A 17,561-nucleotide genomic window follows, 5' to 3' on the forward strand; every position below is an offset into this window, starting at 1 on the left:
TAGTGAGGACTTCAATCAGAATTTACTGATTGCTTCCCTGTACCCCTCTGAGGGAGGAAGGGACAAGAAGGGATCTAGAGTATTACACGGATATGACTTTTAGCTCTATTAATCCAATTGTGGTCACCTATAAATAAACCAGAAACTAGCTGGAGTGCCTCTATTTTAAGAAAAGAATACCTACCTGTGAAACAGATAGAGGAAGATAAAGACAAAAAGTGTAAGCTAACAATCAATAAAGAAATTTGAGAGAACTAAAATTGTTACAAAAAAACAACAACATCCATATATACATTTTTTTAAATTCTACAAACATTGTTTATGTAGAAATGTAATTTTTTGTTCACATAGGGTAATATCAAATCCATATCTACGGAAGAAGTCCCATTTCAAGCTGTCCCTGTTATTTACCACCAATGAATGGAACTGAGTTTGGAGTGAAATACAAAAAAGAAGTGTGATTGGTAAACACAGGCATACAAACATTCAATAGACGCTATCAGAGGATCCCGGAACTCTTACTTCAGACTCTTACACAATATTGAAATCTTCCACAATTGGCGTGGACAAAAAGCAGCCTCGGCTCTTTACTTTATTGTCCACTGAAGGTCAGAGTCCATTTTCTTTTTGCTCTGCTTACAGCTGGTATTTGATTGGCTCAACACGGTCTGTTGTTACCATAATTCACATAAAATGCAGCAAAAATCATTATTTCCTCAGAATCCATTTGTGTTCCTTGATTTCTTGCAGGAGTTAATTCTTTGATGCTATATCAACATTTCTTAAATACAGACATGTTTTCTACAATGATATTTATAGGGTGATAAATGCATCTCACTGCTAAGAAATAAATATTTTTGAATCTAATTTATTGAATAAATAACTGAGAACCTGCATTCAGTGATAGGGATATGTTCTTTAAAGACTGATTACACACACACACACACACACACACACACACACACAAACTAAAAATATATAATTAATCTGAGTTCTTAATCTCATATAAACAGCCTAAATTTATTTATGGTTTATTTATTACGAAAACATAATAAATGACCTTGCTAAAGTTTTCCTTTTTTAAACAGCGTGTGAAACAATGCATTCACTATGACCGGCAAACTGGAGGAAATCAAACCTTCATGCTTCTGAGGATAAGTGTTTGAGGAATAAAGTAAAAACATCACAACTACAGACATTTAAGAAGAATTTAAAAAATACCCCCTGCTGCTGTTTCTTCACATTTCTTTACAAACCACCTTTCAAGGTTTTTTTGGAGTGTTCACTGTTGCTTTTTTATTTAAGTGTGTAAATATTTTAGGTTTCGGCCTTCTTTAACAACTGAACCAGATGGAAAAAAACACAAACCCTCAGAGCAGAGTGCAACACAAGCTTGTTTTCAGTTCAAATATTTCCTAGTTCCCTTCAGACCTGATAAATCTTCTTTACAGCAGCAGGAAAGGAATTGGGTGCAGGGCAAAATCTGTAAATCCAGAAGCGTCTGATACGGTTTCAACTATTAATTGTTCCCTGTTTCTCTACTGTCGTAGCAGAGGTCTCTTTTACTGACCTGCAAATCTTTTAGCATGGAGGTGTGGAAGTCAGTCGGAAATCAATGATATCCATGGCAATAGTACTGAAAGTGCTCTTCTTAAATGAGTGAAATGATCAACGGCTTTAAAACAGAGCTGTAATTGAGGTTTCTTTCATGAAGGTGGGGAATGTTTTATCACATGCTCGTGGAATTCAGGCTCTAATTGACCCCTGAATTCATTGCTGGCCATTAAAAACAAAGCAGGCCTTCTATGCTGCATGTGAGTTGTGAACTACGTAGGGCACTGGCCGGTCAGTTGAGTAGCACTTATTCATGAATTCAGCACTGGATTAAATTGGACCCTGATAGTATCAAACTATGGAGTTAGGACAGACATTACTTTGTCTTACAAGTGGCTTGTTGATGTTTAGCAGCTGAATTACTTCTTCACTCAAATAAATGAATCAGGCTACATTAAATGTTTTCAGATGGTTTAAAGAAAATCTTTGCGTTCATGCACATATTTTAAATCTACCTCTAAACTCACCCAAGAACTAAACAAAACATTGACAATTGAATAGTATTTTTCATTTTGTTATTTCATAAAGTGATACACTAGTAAGCAGTTTAGCTGATTTAAGATATTTAAAGGGATAGTTCACCCAAACCATCATCATCTTCATTTCTTAAGATATCTTGAAAAATGTGTTTTGTTTGTCTACACAATGAAAGCCAAAATTGTTCAGAACCATGCAGCACACCACTGACTTTCATTGTATGGAAACAAGCAAACACTTTTTTATTTGAGTGAACTGCCCCTTTAAATGACTAACAAGCATTTGGACAAAGATTGCACATTATCGCTTCATCTAGCAGAAAAACAGTCTTTGTCTATAACGCTATCATCAAGACAGGCGCAAGTTCTCCAGACTGTCACTACTGTTTGGGTGAAGGGGATGTTACAGGGAAGCCTGGGGCCAGTAAAAGGGGGTGTGAGTGCAATTTGAACGATGCAGAAAGAGAGTAGAAATGAGGAATAGGGGGTGGGGGTGATTACTGACCTCCTGAATCAGAGACGAAGAGCCACTGCCACCGAAAGCAACACTCGAATCTTTCAGCTTCCTCTCTGGCCCGCTGCCTTGGCCTGACTGAACACATGTCAAGGGCACAACTGAAATCACGTGCTGAGAGGTACAAAGAACTACATTTGACTCATGCTAATGAAAACGGCAAAAAAGACAGCATTTGTTTTAAACAAAACAAAGGTCACAACACAAAACATTCTGGTGTTAGTTGCTTTAGTAGAAGACACTGGACTAACAAGCAAGTCAGTTGGATTATACATAAGCATTTTATGTTTGCATTCACAGACAACAGGCCTTTCTTTTTTCTTTCCACCCCCACTTTGCTTTTACATTCTTCTCCATTTCTATTCACTTCATACATCCATTATTTTCAACCCAAAAATCCTGCCCTCTGGGCTCCATTATCCAAAAATCTCCTGTGGGATTAAGCAGCAAGCTAAATTACTAATGTTACATGTGATCTTTAGCCCCATGTGTGTCTCTGAATCAGACTGAATGGGTCAGGCTGAGATTACCCTCCATCTTATAAATGATTCAACTGCTGAGGAAAAGGGTGTTACTACTAACGTTACACTTTTACACAAAGAAACAGAACTAACATATATATTTTTTGGATATATGCGTGGGATGAACTATTTGGGAAAAATCAAATCCTGATTTTTGAAAATGCAGGTTTTTTCTGCTTGTTTGTAGAGATGCAAAATTTTGCATAATATCATATAAATAAATACATGAAGCATACACAAAAAAATGCTGGGTTAAATACAACCCAATGCTGGGTGAAATATGGACAAACCCAGTAATTGGGTTGTTTTGACCCAACGGTTGAGTTAAATGTTTAACCCAGCCTTCTGGGTAGTAACCCAACCCAATTGCTGGGTTCGTCCATATTTTACCCAGCATTTTTTAGAGTACTGATATTTATGTAGTCTTAATTTTTACATAAATATTACTGTTAATCTGTTCGATATTAGTCTTGATTTCTTCATTTTCAAACTCTAAACCATCAATCGTTTCTTCTGGCAGACAAATGCAACAGAAAACCCTTTTCTTTTGTTGGCAGCAGCCGGTTTGTAACCACTTCTCATTACAAGTATGGGATGACAGCCAAATTGTACATCCGTTTCCTTAAGAGAGGTTAGTCAACTAGTTTTTTTTAAGCAAACCATAAACCAGTTGGTTTTGCACATCCCTAACATTAAAACGCGTCTTCTGAATGTGATTGTATTGCATCACACAGCCGTTTCGTGCTCAGTGTGGTCAGACGAATTGCTTGTCACTAGAAACTTGTTCATCACACCTGGTTAGAACACAGTGTTATACAACTGTGCTGAATGGACATGTCTGAGTACTTGACCAAACCAAACAAGCAGTAATAATAAACTCATAGAAACACAAAGAATGTGTGTGTGTGTGTGTGTGCGCGCGCATGTGTGGGAGATCTACAAGAAAGGGGGATGTGTAGCACAAGTTAATCCTGTAAAGAGAGTATCTGATTCTGACCATAAGCCTAAGACACTCAATGCTTGATTCCTCCCTATCTTTCATTACAACTCTTCACCTTAATGAACGCTGACACGCGAGGCCATATGGGCCAAGACTGATGACAAGAGACCTCAGCTGCTGCCTGCTGCCATGTAACACTCACTGCATATGTGTTTTACTGATAGCGACAGAAGGAGAAATGAAAACGAGTTTAGTAGCAGTTTTTTACTTTTGAGGTTCAGCTTTGCCAGCTTTGCATTCCTTTACTGACCATTACTCTTGAACAAAAGGTAAACCAGCTTTTTATGTCCATTAATAGCTTAAATACTTCAAGTACCAAGAAAAATGTGTGATGAACCTTGCACAGTGTGCAGTAAATAACCTTAAAACAATATATCACATGCACCACTAATGATCATATATGACACTGCTGCACTCAATATGAGAAGAAATGCACAATTATTGCACAAAATTGAAGCAAGACAAAGGTCAGTCACTGTACAATCTGAGAACGTTTCTACTGTCTCGGGTACTGTATTTAGACTATCTAGCTGAAGGGAACAGAATATTTTGTTTATATCCTGGACATCATATTTGCATAGACTATGCCTGGTAAACATGATCACAAAGTGTATTGTAAAATCAACCTACTCACTACTCACAACTAATAAATTACAAATCACATTCCCCTGTTTTAGACAAGAGTGATTAAATGTTTCTCTTAATGAAGTTAGGTGCACTTATCAGTATGTCTCTGATCCAGAACTGATAAAAATGTACACAAGACACATTTAACGGTCTCAACTAGTTACTCCACAAGCATACAGGAAATCACACAGGGCACTTACTCTCTAAATCGTGTCTAAATGATGCCATGTGGTTTACAACTGCTTGAAATCACACCTCATTCTTTAGATTAAGGGCAAAGTGTTGAAAAAATATAGAGACTACTAACAGGGTAATGGTATGTATTACAGTACCATGTAAAACAGAGTATACTCTTGCTTCGAAAAGGTGTTACATCATATAAACGCACTGGAAGTGTGTTGCCCGGGAGGAGTTGTCATATTAGTATTTGCTGAGTCTGTTCATTACCCTTTGACTTTTGCAAGCTACAACAGAACTGTTGTAGTTATAATAATACTATATAATTAGGTTGGATTTATAATAATATACCAATACAAGTGTAACCTAATATAGTAAAAATTAAAAAATGTAAACTTTTTAAAATAAAAGCATGCATCTTTTTCAGCCTCTTGCTCAAACTATAGAAAAAAAGTTGAATACATTTAGAGTTTGTGTGATGAGCGAGGCAGCAACAAACATAGGATTAAAATGGAATGCTCTCACTTTGACGTTTGACTGTTATTATAGTCAGCGAATAAGACATTGACGTAGCTCGAGGTGTGGGTTTGTTACCAGTTCTGAATGTTCAGTGAGGTTAATGTTCGGAGCAGGATTATCAGGTCACCTGCTGATGACATGTTCAGCATGGATTTATAACAGGCCCCAAATGGACACAGCTAAAGCAGGCTCTCATTTATAAGGCCATCTAAAACGGAGACGACTGGAATTCTATTAAATATTTCCACTGACAGCACACATCCAAAATGACCTGCCACAGCTGTCGGAAGGCCTGGGTTAGCTCATACCACAGAAGGCTAACGATAGTGCTGCTGGGTAAAAATCACAACCTCTGAGCCATATGGAGAATTGGCTCCATGCATGTGTTTTAACTTGAGACTGCATGCTGGGAAATTTAATGGCTCTCAGGACCCCAAAACATATGAGCAAAGCAGTGCAATCAAACAGAAGGGGATCCCGTAGCGGTGCAGCAAGCCTGTAAAGTCAAGGAATGTCTTGTTGACACTGGATTTACTGTGTGTGTATGTGTGCCGATTTCAAAGAAAGGGCTCCGAGCATTTTTATGAAGGTATGAATGGGCTTGGATTGAAGTGTGTTACTTGAGAAGACTTTAGGACAGGCCATTTCAATATATCAACAGACTAACCGCAGAGGCTCATGGGTAAGGGCTGGTTTGGCCGCATATAGCCTCTGTCTTTCACTTCCACCAAGTTTTTTTCCCCCCTTTTCACAAAAGTTTCCAGCAAAACAAAGAGGTGCGTATCTTTAGACCCCTGACCAGTGACAACGTTTGTTTAACCACAAAGACTATTTTGCCTTCCTGTCTGAGGGAGAACTTTGTCTTCCTTTCAGTGATTTCACAATTGCCTCATTTCCTATTTTCTCCAAGAGATGTTTTGCTTAATTGTAAGTGTTTCTAAGTGAATTAGGTCATCACTGGCTGCCTTGATACTCATTGATCTCTTTAGAACCGCAAAAATCCAAAAAGATAATTCTAAATTTACCCAGGTTTCTAACCGTTATTTCTAAAGGCTTAAATATCCAAACTGTCTCTTCTGAGCCTAGGGCAAACAGAATTCAAAGTTTAGAGAGTGCTAATACCCTCTGAGCCAAAAGACAGTACATTAGTAGACTAATTTTACTAAAGTGGACTAGAGAGGCAAAAACAAACCTCCTTTTCCACAAGCTTATGTAGTGAAACCAAACACCACTGCTGGGTGTCCTCCACCCCGTTCAGCCCTGCCCAGCCCCCTCTATAGCCCTGTAAAAGCCTTGTTATGGGAAAAAGCCATTCTGTGAGTTTTTTATGTTTGCAAAACATGGCAAGGAAGGGAGGGATCAAACATATGCCCCGAAACCAAAGTGGAGGTCAGACTGAGCAATCCAAAGATGATATTTGCTGAGGGGAGAAAGTACACTCTGTATTTTAGTGAACATTTGATATGCACTTAAAATAGGTTGAGATATGGAGCGTGCTGATCCAGCATATTAACTAAATAAATTGGAGTCTGTTTGAATTTGCATAAACTATTATTCAAAAGTTTGGGGTCAGTAAGATTTTTTTTATTTATGAGTAATTGTAATATTACTGTTATTACTATGTTTTACAATGTTACTGTTTTTACTGCATTTCTGATCATATAAATGCAACCTTGGTGAGCATGAGAGACCCAAATCATTTTAAAATCTAACAAACCCCAAAACTCAATTATGAAGTCAGATATATTACTTATGTTATTAAACACAACTTAAACTGATTTAATAATTTTGTGACAGAAAAAAATTAAAACACTGGTCAAATGCAATGTAATTAAAAAAAATAATTCTGGTATTCCAATGCACACATCTAACGAACACTAAATAAACAAAAGTGAAAGCCCCAGTAAATATTTAAGTGTACAACAATATTGGTCCGAAATGTGATTCCCTTTGCAGGCACACTCGCACGCACACACACACACACACACACACACACACACACACACACACACACACACACATACAAATATGTTTTCACTGGCTAGACTGTAGTGAAGTATGCAGTTTGTTCCTATTTCGTAATGGCTTGGCTTTGAGCCGACCCATACGCAGCCTGAGAGGGATATCCCAGCGTTATTGGGAGGGAGCCAGGTTGGAATGCCACCAGGTCTAGTTTCCTGCATTCCTGCCAAAACTCTACGCAACTACTTGCTTTTTTCTCTCTCCCCTCACTGTTTCTTTGACAATAAACGGCCATACGGCAACCAGTTTAACTTTGTCTCTTCTGATCCTGCCCTGTCTGGCTCGCTCTCCTATCTATTCTGTTTTCCTTTGATGAATGACTCATTTTTAATATCAGTGCAAACAGACATTTTAAACACATCCAGTTTAGGCTTGACTAAGTGAGAAATTAATTTACAATATTATAAGACCTTAAATTTGTTTTTTCAAAATGGAGAGTTATTTAAGTTTTTGGGTTAAGTTTTAATTAAGCAATATTTTACAGAAACATAAATGTAAGATAATGAAAACACTTTGAGCTGAATTATAAAGTTCTTTTTTAAAACAGGAGTCTGTATTTAGTGTTTTAATTACTTTCGCAAATACAGACACCAGGAATTTGGCCACAAATAAGTTCAATGTCGGCCTATTTTTACACTGGCCTAAAAAGCCTTTCTTGTTTTAAGAAGGCATTTATAGAATTTAGAGAGTTTTTTAAAGTGTTGAAAACAGGCAGTACAGTGGCTCCAGACAGTCTGCCTAATGCCATCGGCATCCTTTCATTGTTTCTGCATTTCACTTGATTTGTCCAAATAGTTCAACAGCGATTACAAAAAGCATATCCTTGACTTCTGCAAAACAGCATTAATTAATTGTGTTGTGTAAAACTGTCCTCAGTTATTTTATTTTTTTTATCAAACCTTGTGGTTGGTATTATTCTAATATGATCAAAAAAGTACAGTACAGTACATACTTATTTGTATTTCTTGTCAAAAGTTTATAAATCTAAGAATAACACACAACTTCTGAAAATGAAAAATATATACATCACACTATTAAAATAATGTTGAAGTTTTATGAGATCATTTTGAGGACCATTTTGTGTTCTCCTCTATTTCCTAACATTAAATCAAAACAGCTGTCCTTTTTCAAACAGCATTGTGCCCCTTACGTTAAGCCAGTGCTTACACTAATGCAGCCGCTAATGTGCATGTCTCATATGGCCAGGTCTCTGAATGATCTATCATAAATAAAGAATGACAAGTCCATCCAGGCTCATTCGGTATAGATCTGTGTTTGCTTAAGAGCCTCACTCTCAGTGTATCACTCTAAATTATCCCCTGAGAATACAGTGGAGCAAAACTGCTGCAGCATAACTATGAAACATTTTTACGAATAACCCTGAATTTCCAGTGTACAGGTGTACAAGCCACCTTGAATAATTAAAACAAGCCCATACCAAAATAATTTTATATAGAACAGTCAAAGCCAATTGTGCATTCGCACACATCAATAGCAAAGACTTCAATAAAAACCTATTTGTGTGCAATGCAAAAGCACGTTTTAGACCCAAATTATGAAATGGTGAGCAATTATTTAAGCAAATAATAAATTTTATTGCATCAAAGTTAAATTCAAAAAGTGTAATTACTGCAGGTTTCCGATTTAATTTTATATAAAATGTCCTAAAGCAGCAATTAAACAACCTTACAGACCTTACAATTTTTTGTGCAGACTGTATGTCTATGTGCTAATAATGAAACAAGATGCTGAAGCAGTGATTAAACCTGATATAGTCCAACTTAATATATAATGTCAATGCATGATGCAGGTGTCTGCACAGTATAGTTTACATTAAGATTAAGCATTAATGTTTTAGCAATGCCTAAAAGCCTGTTGTTTCCATTGAATGATTCAGTTTTTTTATGATGGTGAGAACTAGCTATGCAAGTAGTTTCGTACAGGATTGAACTCAGTCTCACTTCATGCATTCAAACTTTACACATTAGTAATCACCCTAGAGTTCACCAGAGTGCACATTCAACGGTTATGAGAGTGCATTACTACAATCTATCTACAGATCTCACTCATGACCATACCTGTTTGAACTGCTCCTCATAAGTCCATTCGTGGTGCTGCGATTGTGCTTGTGATGCCAGACCACTCGGTGATTCAGCCTGCCTTGGAGCTGCATAGGTTGGCTGGACTCTGGACAGATGTATCGGGGTACTTTTTGGAGACTGCCCGGCACCGGGATAAACAGCAAGGCGCGGAGGGTAGTGAGCGAGGGGTCCTTCCAAATCGTCATCCCCTCCAGCCTCGTTCATACTGTCATCTTCCTCCAAGTCGCGGTCTTCATCATCCATGCCGCGGTCCAGGTCTGGGTCGTCATCATCATCTTCGATGTCGGAGTCGGCTGTGCGCTCGTGTGGGTAGCCGGAGCTCGAGTTCGGGGCTCCCGATGCGAACGCTCCCCTCACCGCTGCTTGATAGTGGCGGAAAGCAATAGCTTGCTGATGAATTTGCGACTCCACCATAGACCTGATGTCTTTTTCCTTCTCGGCTTGGCGGAGTTTCTCCTCCAGAGCGAGTCGAGCCGCCTGCTGTCGCTGTAGGTTCTCCATGACCGCCTCCAGCTTCATCCCGCTGCCGCCGCTCGAGTTACTGTGAGCGCCGGAGGAGCTGACCAGCAGAGGAAGGGTGCTCGCCGACGAGAAAGCGGCTTGCTGTGGGCAACACAATGAAAAGGCCACTAAAAATTTTAGCTGGAAGCAGAATTGCGGGGGATTTCGTGAACTCAGACCCCCTTGATTAAAACTTAACCCCCCCCCCCCCCCCCCTCCTCCCACCAAAAAAATAAAAAAAAAATAGTTTGGGGGTTTCGTAGGTGGTGTACAGCAAATATAATTTTTCATACAAATAGCTGGCTTTTTTAGTACGTAAAAAAGTTACAGTTAGTCAGAACACTTAGGTATCATTAAAAAGGCGGTAACGGAGGTAGTTAACCATAACAGCTGTGCTATTCAGACAGTACAATAAAGCATAAAAACATGAAGTATGACTTTATTGTAGCTACTTTTATGTATCAAAACTATAATCACGAAAATGTCGCTTTTGTTTTAGATAGGCTAACTGATGTTTAGCTATGATATAGGCTAGTGGGGCCAAATTACAGCTCACGAAAATAACATTTTAGAGCTAGTTTAGCAGAATATGCTGGTCGAAAGTAGTTTCTATGTCAAAATCCCTTAAAAAGTAAGTCTATATGTCGAACCTCAAGTGTTTCCCATACTTTGTGAATGATTAGGTAGCCAGTAGGCTATATTTAGGCTACATAGCCTAAATTACTTTAAAGATGGTAAAACTTGACAAAACGTATAACATAACTGTTAAACAGCAAAGCAAAAATAAATAAATAAATAAATCTTATTATTTTCATATTAGTTCCTATCCATTGAACTTGACGAAACTAATTTGTTTATCAGTAAGCTAACTAAAGTAAGTTAGACGGAAAAACTGAACTTATCAGTGCAGGTAAGTTAGGCACAACTTTGGTTTAATGACACAATTTAAGTTTTTAAGTTTACATTTTTTCTTTCTTATAGGCCTATTGAAATGTTCAAATTGTATTACCGATCAAATCAGTGCAGCACAGTTCAGTAGATAAAAGATTTTTGCATTGGGTTAGGCAAGAATCGTGGTTTCCTATGGAAATGATTCCACTAACAGGATAAACTATCTGACGGTCAGCATCAATAAAGTTGTAAAAGCACGCAATGCCACATTTCTAATGTAATGTTACAAAAAACGACCTCAAATTAGAATTATCCAGTGACAGAAACATGACAATGTATAAGTATTGTATATGCTGTGTTGCTAGCTATAGGTCGAAGGGCAGCGCGTGTAGCGCAACACAACATGCGCTAGTCTACAAACATCTGCTGAAGTGCACTAAATATTGAATTAAAGTATATAAAATAAAGTGACGACCTAAGCACAACGATATCTCTATTCTAACAGAGGAGCAAAAACGCTTGCTTACCAGTGCAGATTTAGTTGCTATGCTTGTGTTGTCAACCATGCTTCTTCCGTCAAATGCGAAGAATTTGCTCAAAAGTGACCTTTTTCCCCAAACAAAGTCAGAAGTAGTTGTATTCCCTTCTTAACATCTAGATGTGTGTCGTGAAAGCAACGAAATAGCTCTTTATAAAAACGGCTTCGCGACGCGCTCGCGGTCTCTCAGCAATTTGGCAACAAGTGGCTGTAACTGTAGCGAGAATGACCTCTGAGGACTAGAGATCAGATCAGATCAGTCCCTCTGCCTCCATCTGCTCTCTACACGTCAATACACATGGATAGAAGGCAATCAGGGCAGGGTCTGCACTCAGCCAACAGAAATACAGCTGAGCCGCTTCCTGCGCGCGCTTCTCTTCAAATACAGCACTTTCAACTTTATCGAACGCTTGAACAATCTGTAGATTTTAACTTAAACGGAATGCTCCGCCTTTAAGAGTTCAAGGTATAGAAAATATAGGAAGAGCTGTTCAGCTGTTTAAGAGGGTTTTTCGCTTTATGTGCGTTGAACGCAAATGATAAAGTAAGCTAGTAATTATAGCCTCATCTTATTCACGAGTTGTTCCTCAAAACAAATGTACGCATATATTTATAGGCTACCCACTATTTATGTGTTTCTGAACAAGAGTAGTGAAAGACAGATAGGTAAAAGGTTTTACGTTTCTTGAAAACATTTCTTCATATTATAGCTATATACATTAAAATATATTTTACATATAGCTAATACAGCGTTTGATTCTAAGATGAAATGATTTTTTTAATTCATTTTTTTTATTAAATGTATAAAATGCAGCCCATGTTTACTCTTCATCTTAACTCATACAGAATACGAGTCAATCCGTTGCATTACAGCATCATGTAGACAGGCTTAAATAGTACAGATAAATATCACTATGAGTGTTGGTCTTCTGTAAATACACCCTTCTGACTGCAGAACATATAATTGCCATTCACCATGCAATTATCCAAGATTTGTAATTATATGAAATGATAAACAGACTTATGATTGAATTCCATATAATTTCAGAAAAGTATATTAGTCATTACCACAGTTCTTAGACTATTTTGTGGTAATGAAGCCAAAGGTGCCTTTGCAGCATCCTCAAAATCAAGGCTAATAGATAGATAGATAGATAGATAGATAGATAGATAGATAGATAGATAGATAGATAGATAGATAGGTAGATAGATAGATAGATAGATAGACTGTAATTTGATGTCTGAATTAGCCCAGATAACACTGAACAGCAGGTCATTTCTCCCATGACCCTTTGCTCTCTGATTATGATGAAATAACCTATTATCTTTTGACCCCAATAACTCCTGCAAGAATCCTGTGTTGCTTTATGCCCTCGAACCGTTGAGCAAAATTGATAATCATTCCACAGTTACAATCCTTTCAAGTTAATACAAGGCTAAGGTCTCTCACTCACACTGATTAGGCTAGAATGGTTAATATGTTTGACAATGAACTGTCCTCAGAGGAATTTCTTGATGACAGGTTTGAATTCACAAGCTTTACACAATAATTACATTATAATGTCTGCATAACAACAGTGAGACTTTTTAATTATAACTAAGATGTGTTGGGACACATGCCAGAGATCTAATGCAATGATTAAAATACAAAATAATAATTTGTTAATCAGATTGCCGAGGTTATGTAAACAAAAGCTCTCCTCCAAAATCTGAGGTAACAAACATCTCAGTGGGTTAAAATTCACAAAATGAGCAGCAATGGTGTAAGAAATATGTTGTTAAACATCGCCACCTGTTGTTCATCATCGGCAAATACATCCAGACTACGCTATAATTTAAAGCCTTTAGTGAGAGCTCCATGCGTTTCTTATATTTTAGTAAGAAATTAATGTTAAATTAAGAGGTTAAATATATTCTTCCACATTACTAAACCTAATGCATATTCTTTATCATGACTTGGTTAATGATCCAGTTTCAGCTATAAAATTACGCTATAAAATAAAAATGACTCGGCAAATAACTTACAGAAAACCTGTCATTATTTTTCATAGCACTCACATTTTCAGAAACACTTAGCTAATGAAAACATAAAAGCATTTGGCCTTGGCATCAGATGGCAGCTGAGTAAACGGAATAACACTAATACAAGTGGCTTAATTGAGCTAACAAAGCACAATGGTGTGATTGAAAGAAAAACAGCATCACCACCAATGACATCAGTGTACCTGACTCACTTATGTTACAATAACCATAACATCAAAATCATGTCTACATTCATAATTTAAGCCAAGAATATACCACAGGCACAACAAGTCACGCTTTCAGGGGAAATTTATTCAAAAGATCTGAATGCTGGAAGATCACATTTTTATCTGAACCAGTTCTAACCTACCTGACCTTGGTATGGTATTATTAATAATCCAGTTTGTTAAAATCAAATTTATTGTTTTAAGTGCATTTCAAGAGAATGATTTTCTTTCTTTTAAAAAAGAAAAAAAAAGAATAATGATCAAATTAGAGGAAAGAACCAAATAAAAAGAGAAGTATAGACCCGGCCCATGCATTGGAAAGAGTAGGAGAGGACATGAGTAGAGGACAGGGGGAAACAAGCAATTATGTTCAGCAGTGAGGTTACAGAAAGCACTGAGGGGTGATTTAGAAACATACAGCTCTATTTCAGCTGTTTGAACTTGAGGTTTTTATCTCAACAGTAAATGTTTAGATGGATTTGATTTTGGTTTTACTAAATTATTAAAAGTTTGCAAAGTTTCAACGGATATTTACAATGCCAAGTTGCCATAATAAACATTTTTCATGTTAATATTATGTACTGAATGCAATGCATAACATTGTTTAATGAAATGACGAAAGATTGTGAAGTCCTCTTTTAGACTCCTGTGTACAAAATGGGTGAATTCCAACAGACTTTACAGGAATATAAACAATATGTTTAAATTATTTTTAATGTTATAGAATTGTTATAGAAAGATATTATTGTTGTATGTTATATAATATACAAAAGTGCCTGAGCATACCTTGGAGCTGATGCAAAGACTTATTATTTGCATTAAACCACCATAAAAAGGAAAGACTGTTTAGAGATCAAAACGATATAATGATAAACAGCTACTGTCAATTTTGTAAATCTCTGAAAAAAAATCATTTTTACAGATCACCAGAATACGAGTGACTGACATAAATAGGAGAGCAAGTCAATATGTTGACCAAGAGCTGCATATTTAAGTTAACAGTTGAAAACAGAATAGCAGATGAATAAATCAATACTGATCAGGGTTATCGATCCCTGAAAACTTGGTTCAATGTAAGAATTATTGTGGACCTTACTGTTTCCAATGCATTCCAGTTATTCTTTTTGCATTGAATGCAAAGCAAGTACCAAAATCCATAATTTCAGTAACTGATTATGAACACATTAACTCCTTCTTTTATTTATGTGGTAAGTTCTTGAAATGGTGTTTAAATCAGTTTCATCTGGTGTGGTCCTCTATAATGCTACTGTACATGCAATAACCTGTTTCACAACACAACTATCATACATACAGTACCTACTGTAATGCATTGGTGTGTGTGAGTGTGTGTGTGTATAAGGGTAGGTCTACAAATGTCTGGAGCACACTTGTAATTAGACAGTATTGATGTCATTGTGTTGAAAAGTCTGTGGGTAAAAAGGAAGGCTAGCTACTGTAATTACATCTCCAGCTCTCCATCTGAGTGCATTTTGGCTAATTATCCCCCCCCCCCACCCATGACTCATGACTGCTGTAGCATCTTATTTAAAACTAATCTCTAGGTATTTATCAGCATTAAAACAGGGAGGTGATGATTTGAGAGGAGACTGGTATGATGGAAAATGCAACTAAGGCTATATTAAAATAAATTAAATATAAAAAATTGAATGAATGATTAAGAGTCAAGAAGAGTTTTTAAAGCTAATTCAGAATGAGGATTAATCTGCATCTAGAAAATACCTTGGTCACACACATTGTTGTAAAGAACACTGAGGGGAAATCACCAAGGCCTAAAGGTGCACTCAAGAATTTAACATTGCACTGATCACTCATTTTATACCGTATGACTTATACTGAGAGTCAGCCATGATAAATAACTTCCACAAGCAAAAAAGTTTCCACTAACAGGGGGATTACAGGGGGTTCATTTGAGAATGATCTCAACATGTCAATCTTCAGGTAACATACAATAATTTTATGAGTTCAAATGAGTGTCCTGTTTACTAAAAAAAATCTGTATAGTATTGCTGTTTTCTCAGATGCTTTTTAGTGAAACAGCCAGTAGGTGTCTCCAAAACACAACTGCAGTTCAGCAGGTACCTGATGGTTATATTAAAAACTGCTGCTTAAGAAGTGATTAGAAAGGCATGGAAAGTCCCTTACATACTACAAACTTACATATAAAAAATTCTGCCTTGTTACTGTATTAAGGTGGTGGTGTTGGCGCAGTGGATAAAACACATGCCTTTGGTGTGAGAGACCTGGGTTCGAATCCACTGTGAGACACCAATGTGTCCCTGAGCAAGACACTTAACCCCTAGATGCAGAGGTGTGCGACCTCTGACATATATAGCAATTGTAAGTCACTTTGGACAAAAGAATCAGCTAAATGAGTAAATGTAATGTATTACAAAAGATAAAAAACATTGATAATAATAATCATCAGCTAAAACAAGATCACTTGTAAGCCTGAAGACTTCTGGACAGATCCACTGTTCTCACTCTGGTTATGAATTTGTCCTTATGACTCTTTTCTTCAGTGTTTGTGCTGGCAAATGAACTCAGATGGTGAGAGTACAAATAAATGATGTTTATATTGAATTCATTTTATGACAGAGCAATGAGCCTTTTGTAGCATATCTGATAACTTTGCATATTAAATAAATGGATTACTTTTTAATAATGCATCAATTATTCACTCAGGATCTTGTAGTCTAAAATGAGATTGCAGTTGAAGTCTTTCAACATGCAAAAAGTTGGCCTCGTAGGAAATAAGTAAGGTGGCAAACATATTTACACCACTGCAAATGAATGACGCAAATGCAACTTTCCTTGACTTAATGTTCTAAAACATGAACAAATTACTAGGAAATGTGCAGTAAACAACAACCCATCCACTCTGAGGTTACAGTTACCTCTAGAAACCAAGGGACGTGGTGGTACTTCATGCATGACTTCTCTTGACTATAGGAAACCATGACTTTGCCGAGCTGGAGACATTAATCTAGCATAATCAGGATTAATGCAGAACACAGCCCTCTCACTCGAACTGACAGATGGCTTCAATTACGTGAGCACTTTAATACATTTAAGAGAGCTCGAGTCATAAACTCATCGATTAGATTAGCAAAACCCAAAACAAGTACAGGTCTGTTCCGGGAAATGCAGAAACATTAATACAATTCCTTAGGGGGAAAAAAAGAAATATAAATATCAAAACTCTTAATACAGTTTAAAACTTTACTTTACTTTACAACTTGACTTTGGAGTGCAAAAGGAAAGAACATAGACATAATTATCTGAGTTTTAATGGCTAGGGAGCATTTTGGAACAATTTTGTGATTCAGTAAGCATATCAGTCCCAAGGGAGAACTGCACCCAGCACCACAGAATAAAAGACACTCTCAGCATATTGCATCTCAGGAAATAGGGAGCCTGATAATCATCTGGGAGTACAGGACCAGGGCTGTCGTTGTACTTTGGCCATTAGATAATTACAGGGACGTACTTCGCTGCAGTTCTCTGAATGGATCTTTTAGCTGCTGTTATCTTTATATTGATTTTGTTTATCCAGTCTGAATGTGTAATACCTGTGGGAGCAATCAAAAGAGCTGGGATTCAGAACACTTTCATTGACTGAAGCCACAGACTCAGCGCACCATTTAGCAGTGACGTGAATAAGAAATATTTCGTCTGGAGAGCTTGACTGAGTCATTTTTAATCTGCCGCTAAATCTATCTAGCTATAATGTCTTCTTTTTCTGAAATGTGCTTGCTTTTACTTTGAGTCATTCTATTAAAAAAGGCACCT

The 17,561-nt window shown here is 37.1% G+C and overlaps 1 protein-coding gene across 4 annotated transcripts in view; it reads right to left on the reverse strand.

Annotated features, from left to right (window-relative positions):
* LOC132141093 (AT-rich interactive domain-containing protein 3A) overlaps window positions 1-11,859 on the reverse strand; it is a 67,372-nt gene extending 55,513 nt beyond the window's left edge. The window contains exons 1-3 of one of the 4 annotated variants that reach the window (XM_059550319.1): window positions 11,492-11,858; window positions 9,549-10,175; window positions 2,596-2,682 (exon numbers count right to left, since the gene is read on the reverse strand). In XM_059550319.1, the coding sequence (XP_059406302.1) occupies window positions 2,596-2,682; window positions 9,549-10,175; window positions 11,492-11,530 (753 nt within the window). In that variant the 5' untranslated portion in view covers window positions 11,531-11,858. Of the gene's footprint in view, window positions 1-2,595; window positions 2,683-9,548; window positions 10,176-11,491 lie in introns of all 4 variants that reach the window. The other 3 variants (XM_059550320.1, XM_059550321.1, XM_059550322.1) reach the window with 3 other exon arrangements.
* Window positions 11,860-17,561: the final 5,702 nt, after the last annotated feature.

Source organism: Carassius carassius, chromosome 5, assembly GCF_963082965.1.
Source record: "Carassius carassius chromosome 5, fCarCar2.1, whole genome shotgun sequence".
Classification (NCBI taxonomy): domain Eukaryota; kingdom Metazoa; phylum Chordata; class Actinopteri; order Cypriniformes; family Cyprinidae; genus Carassius; species Carassius carassius.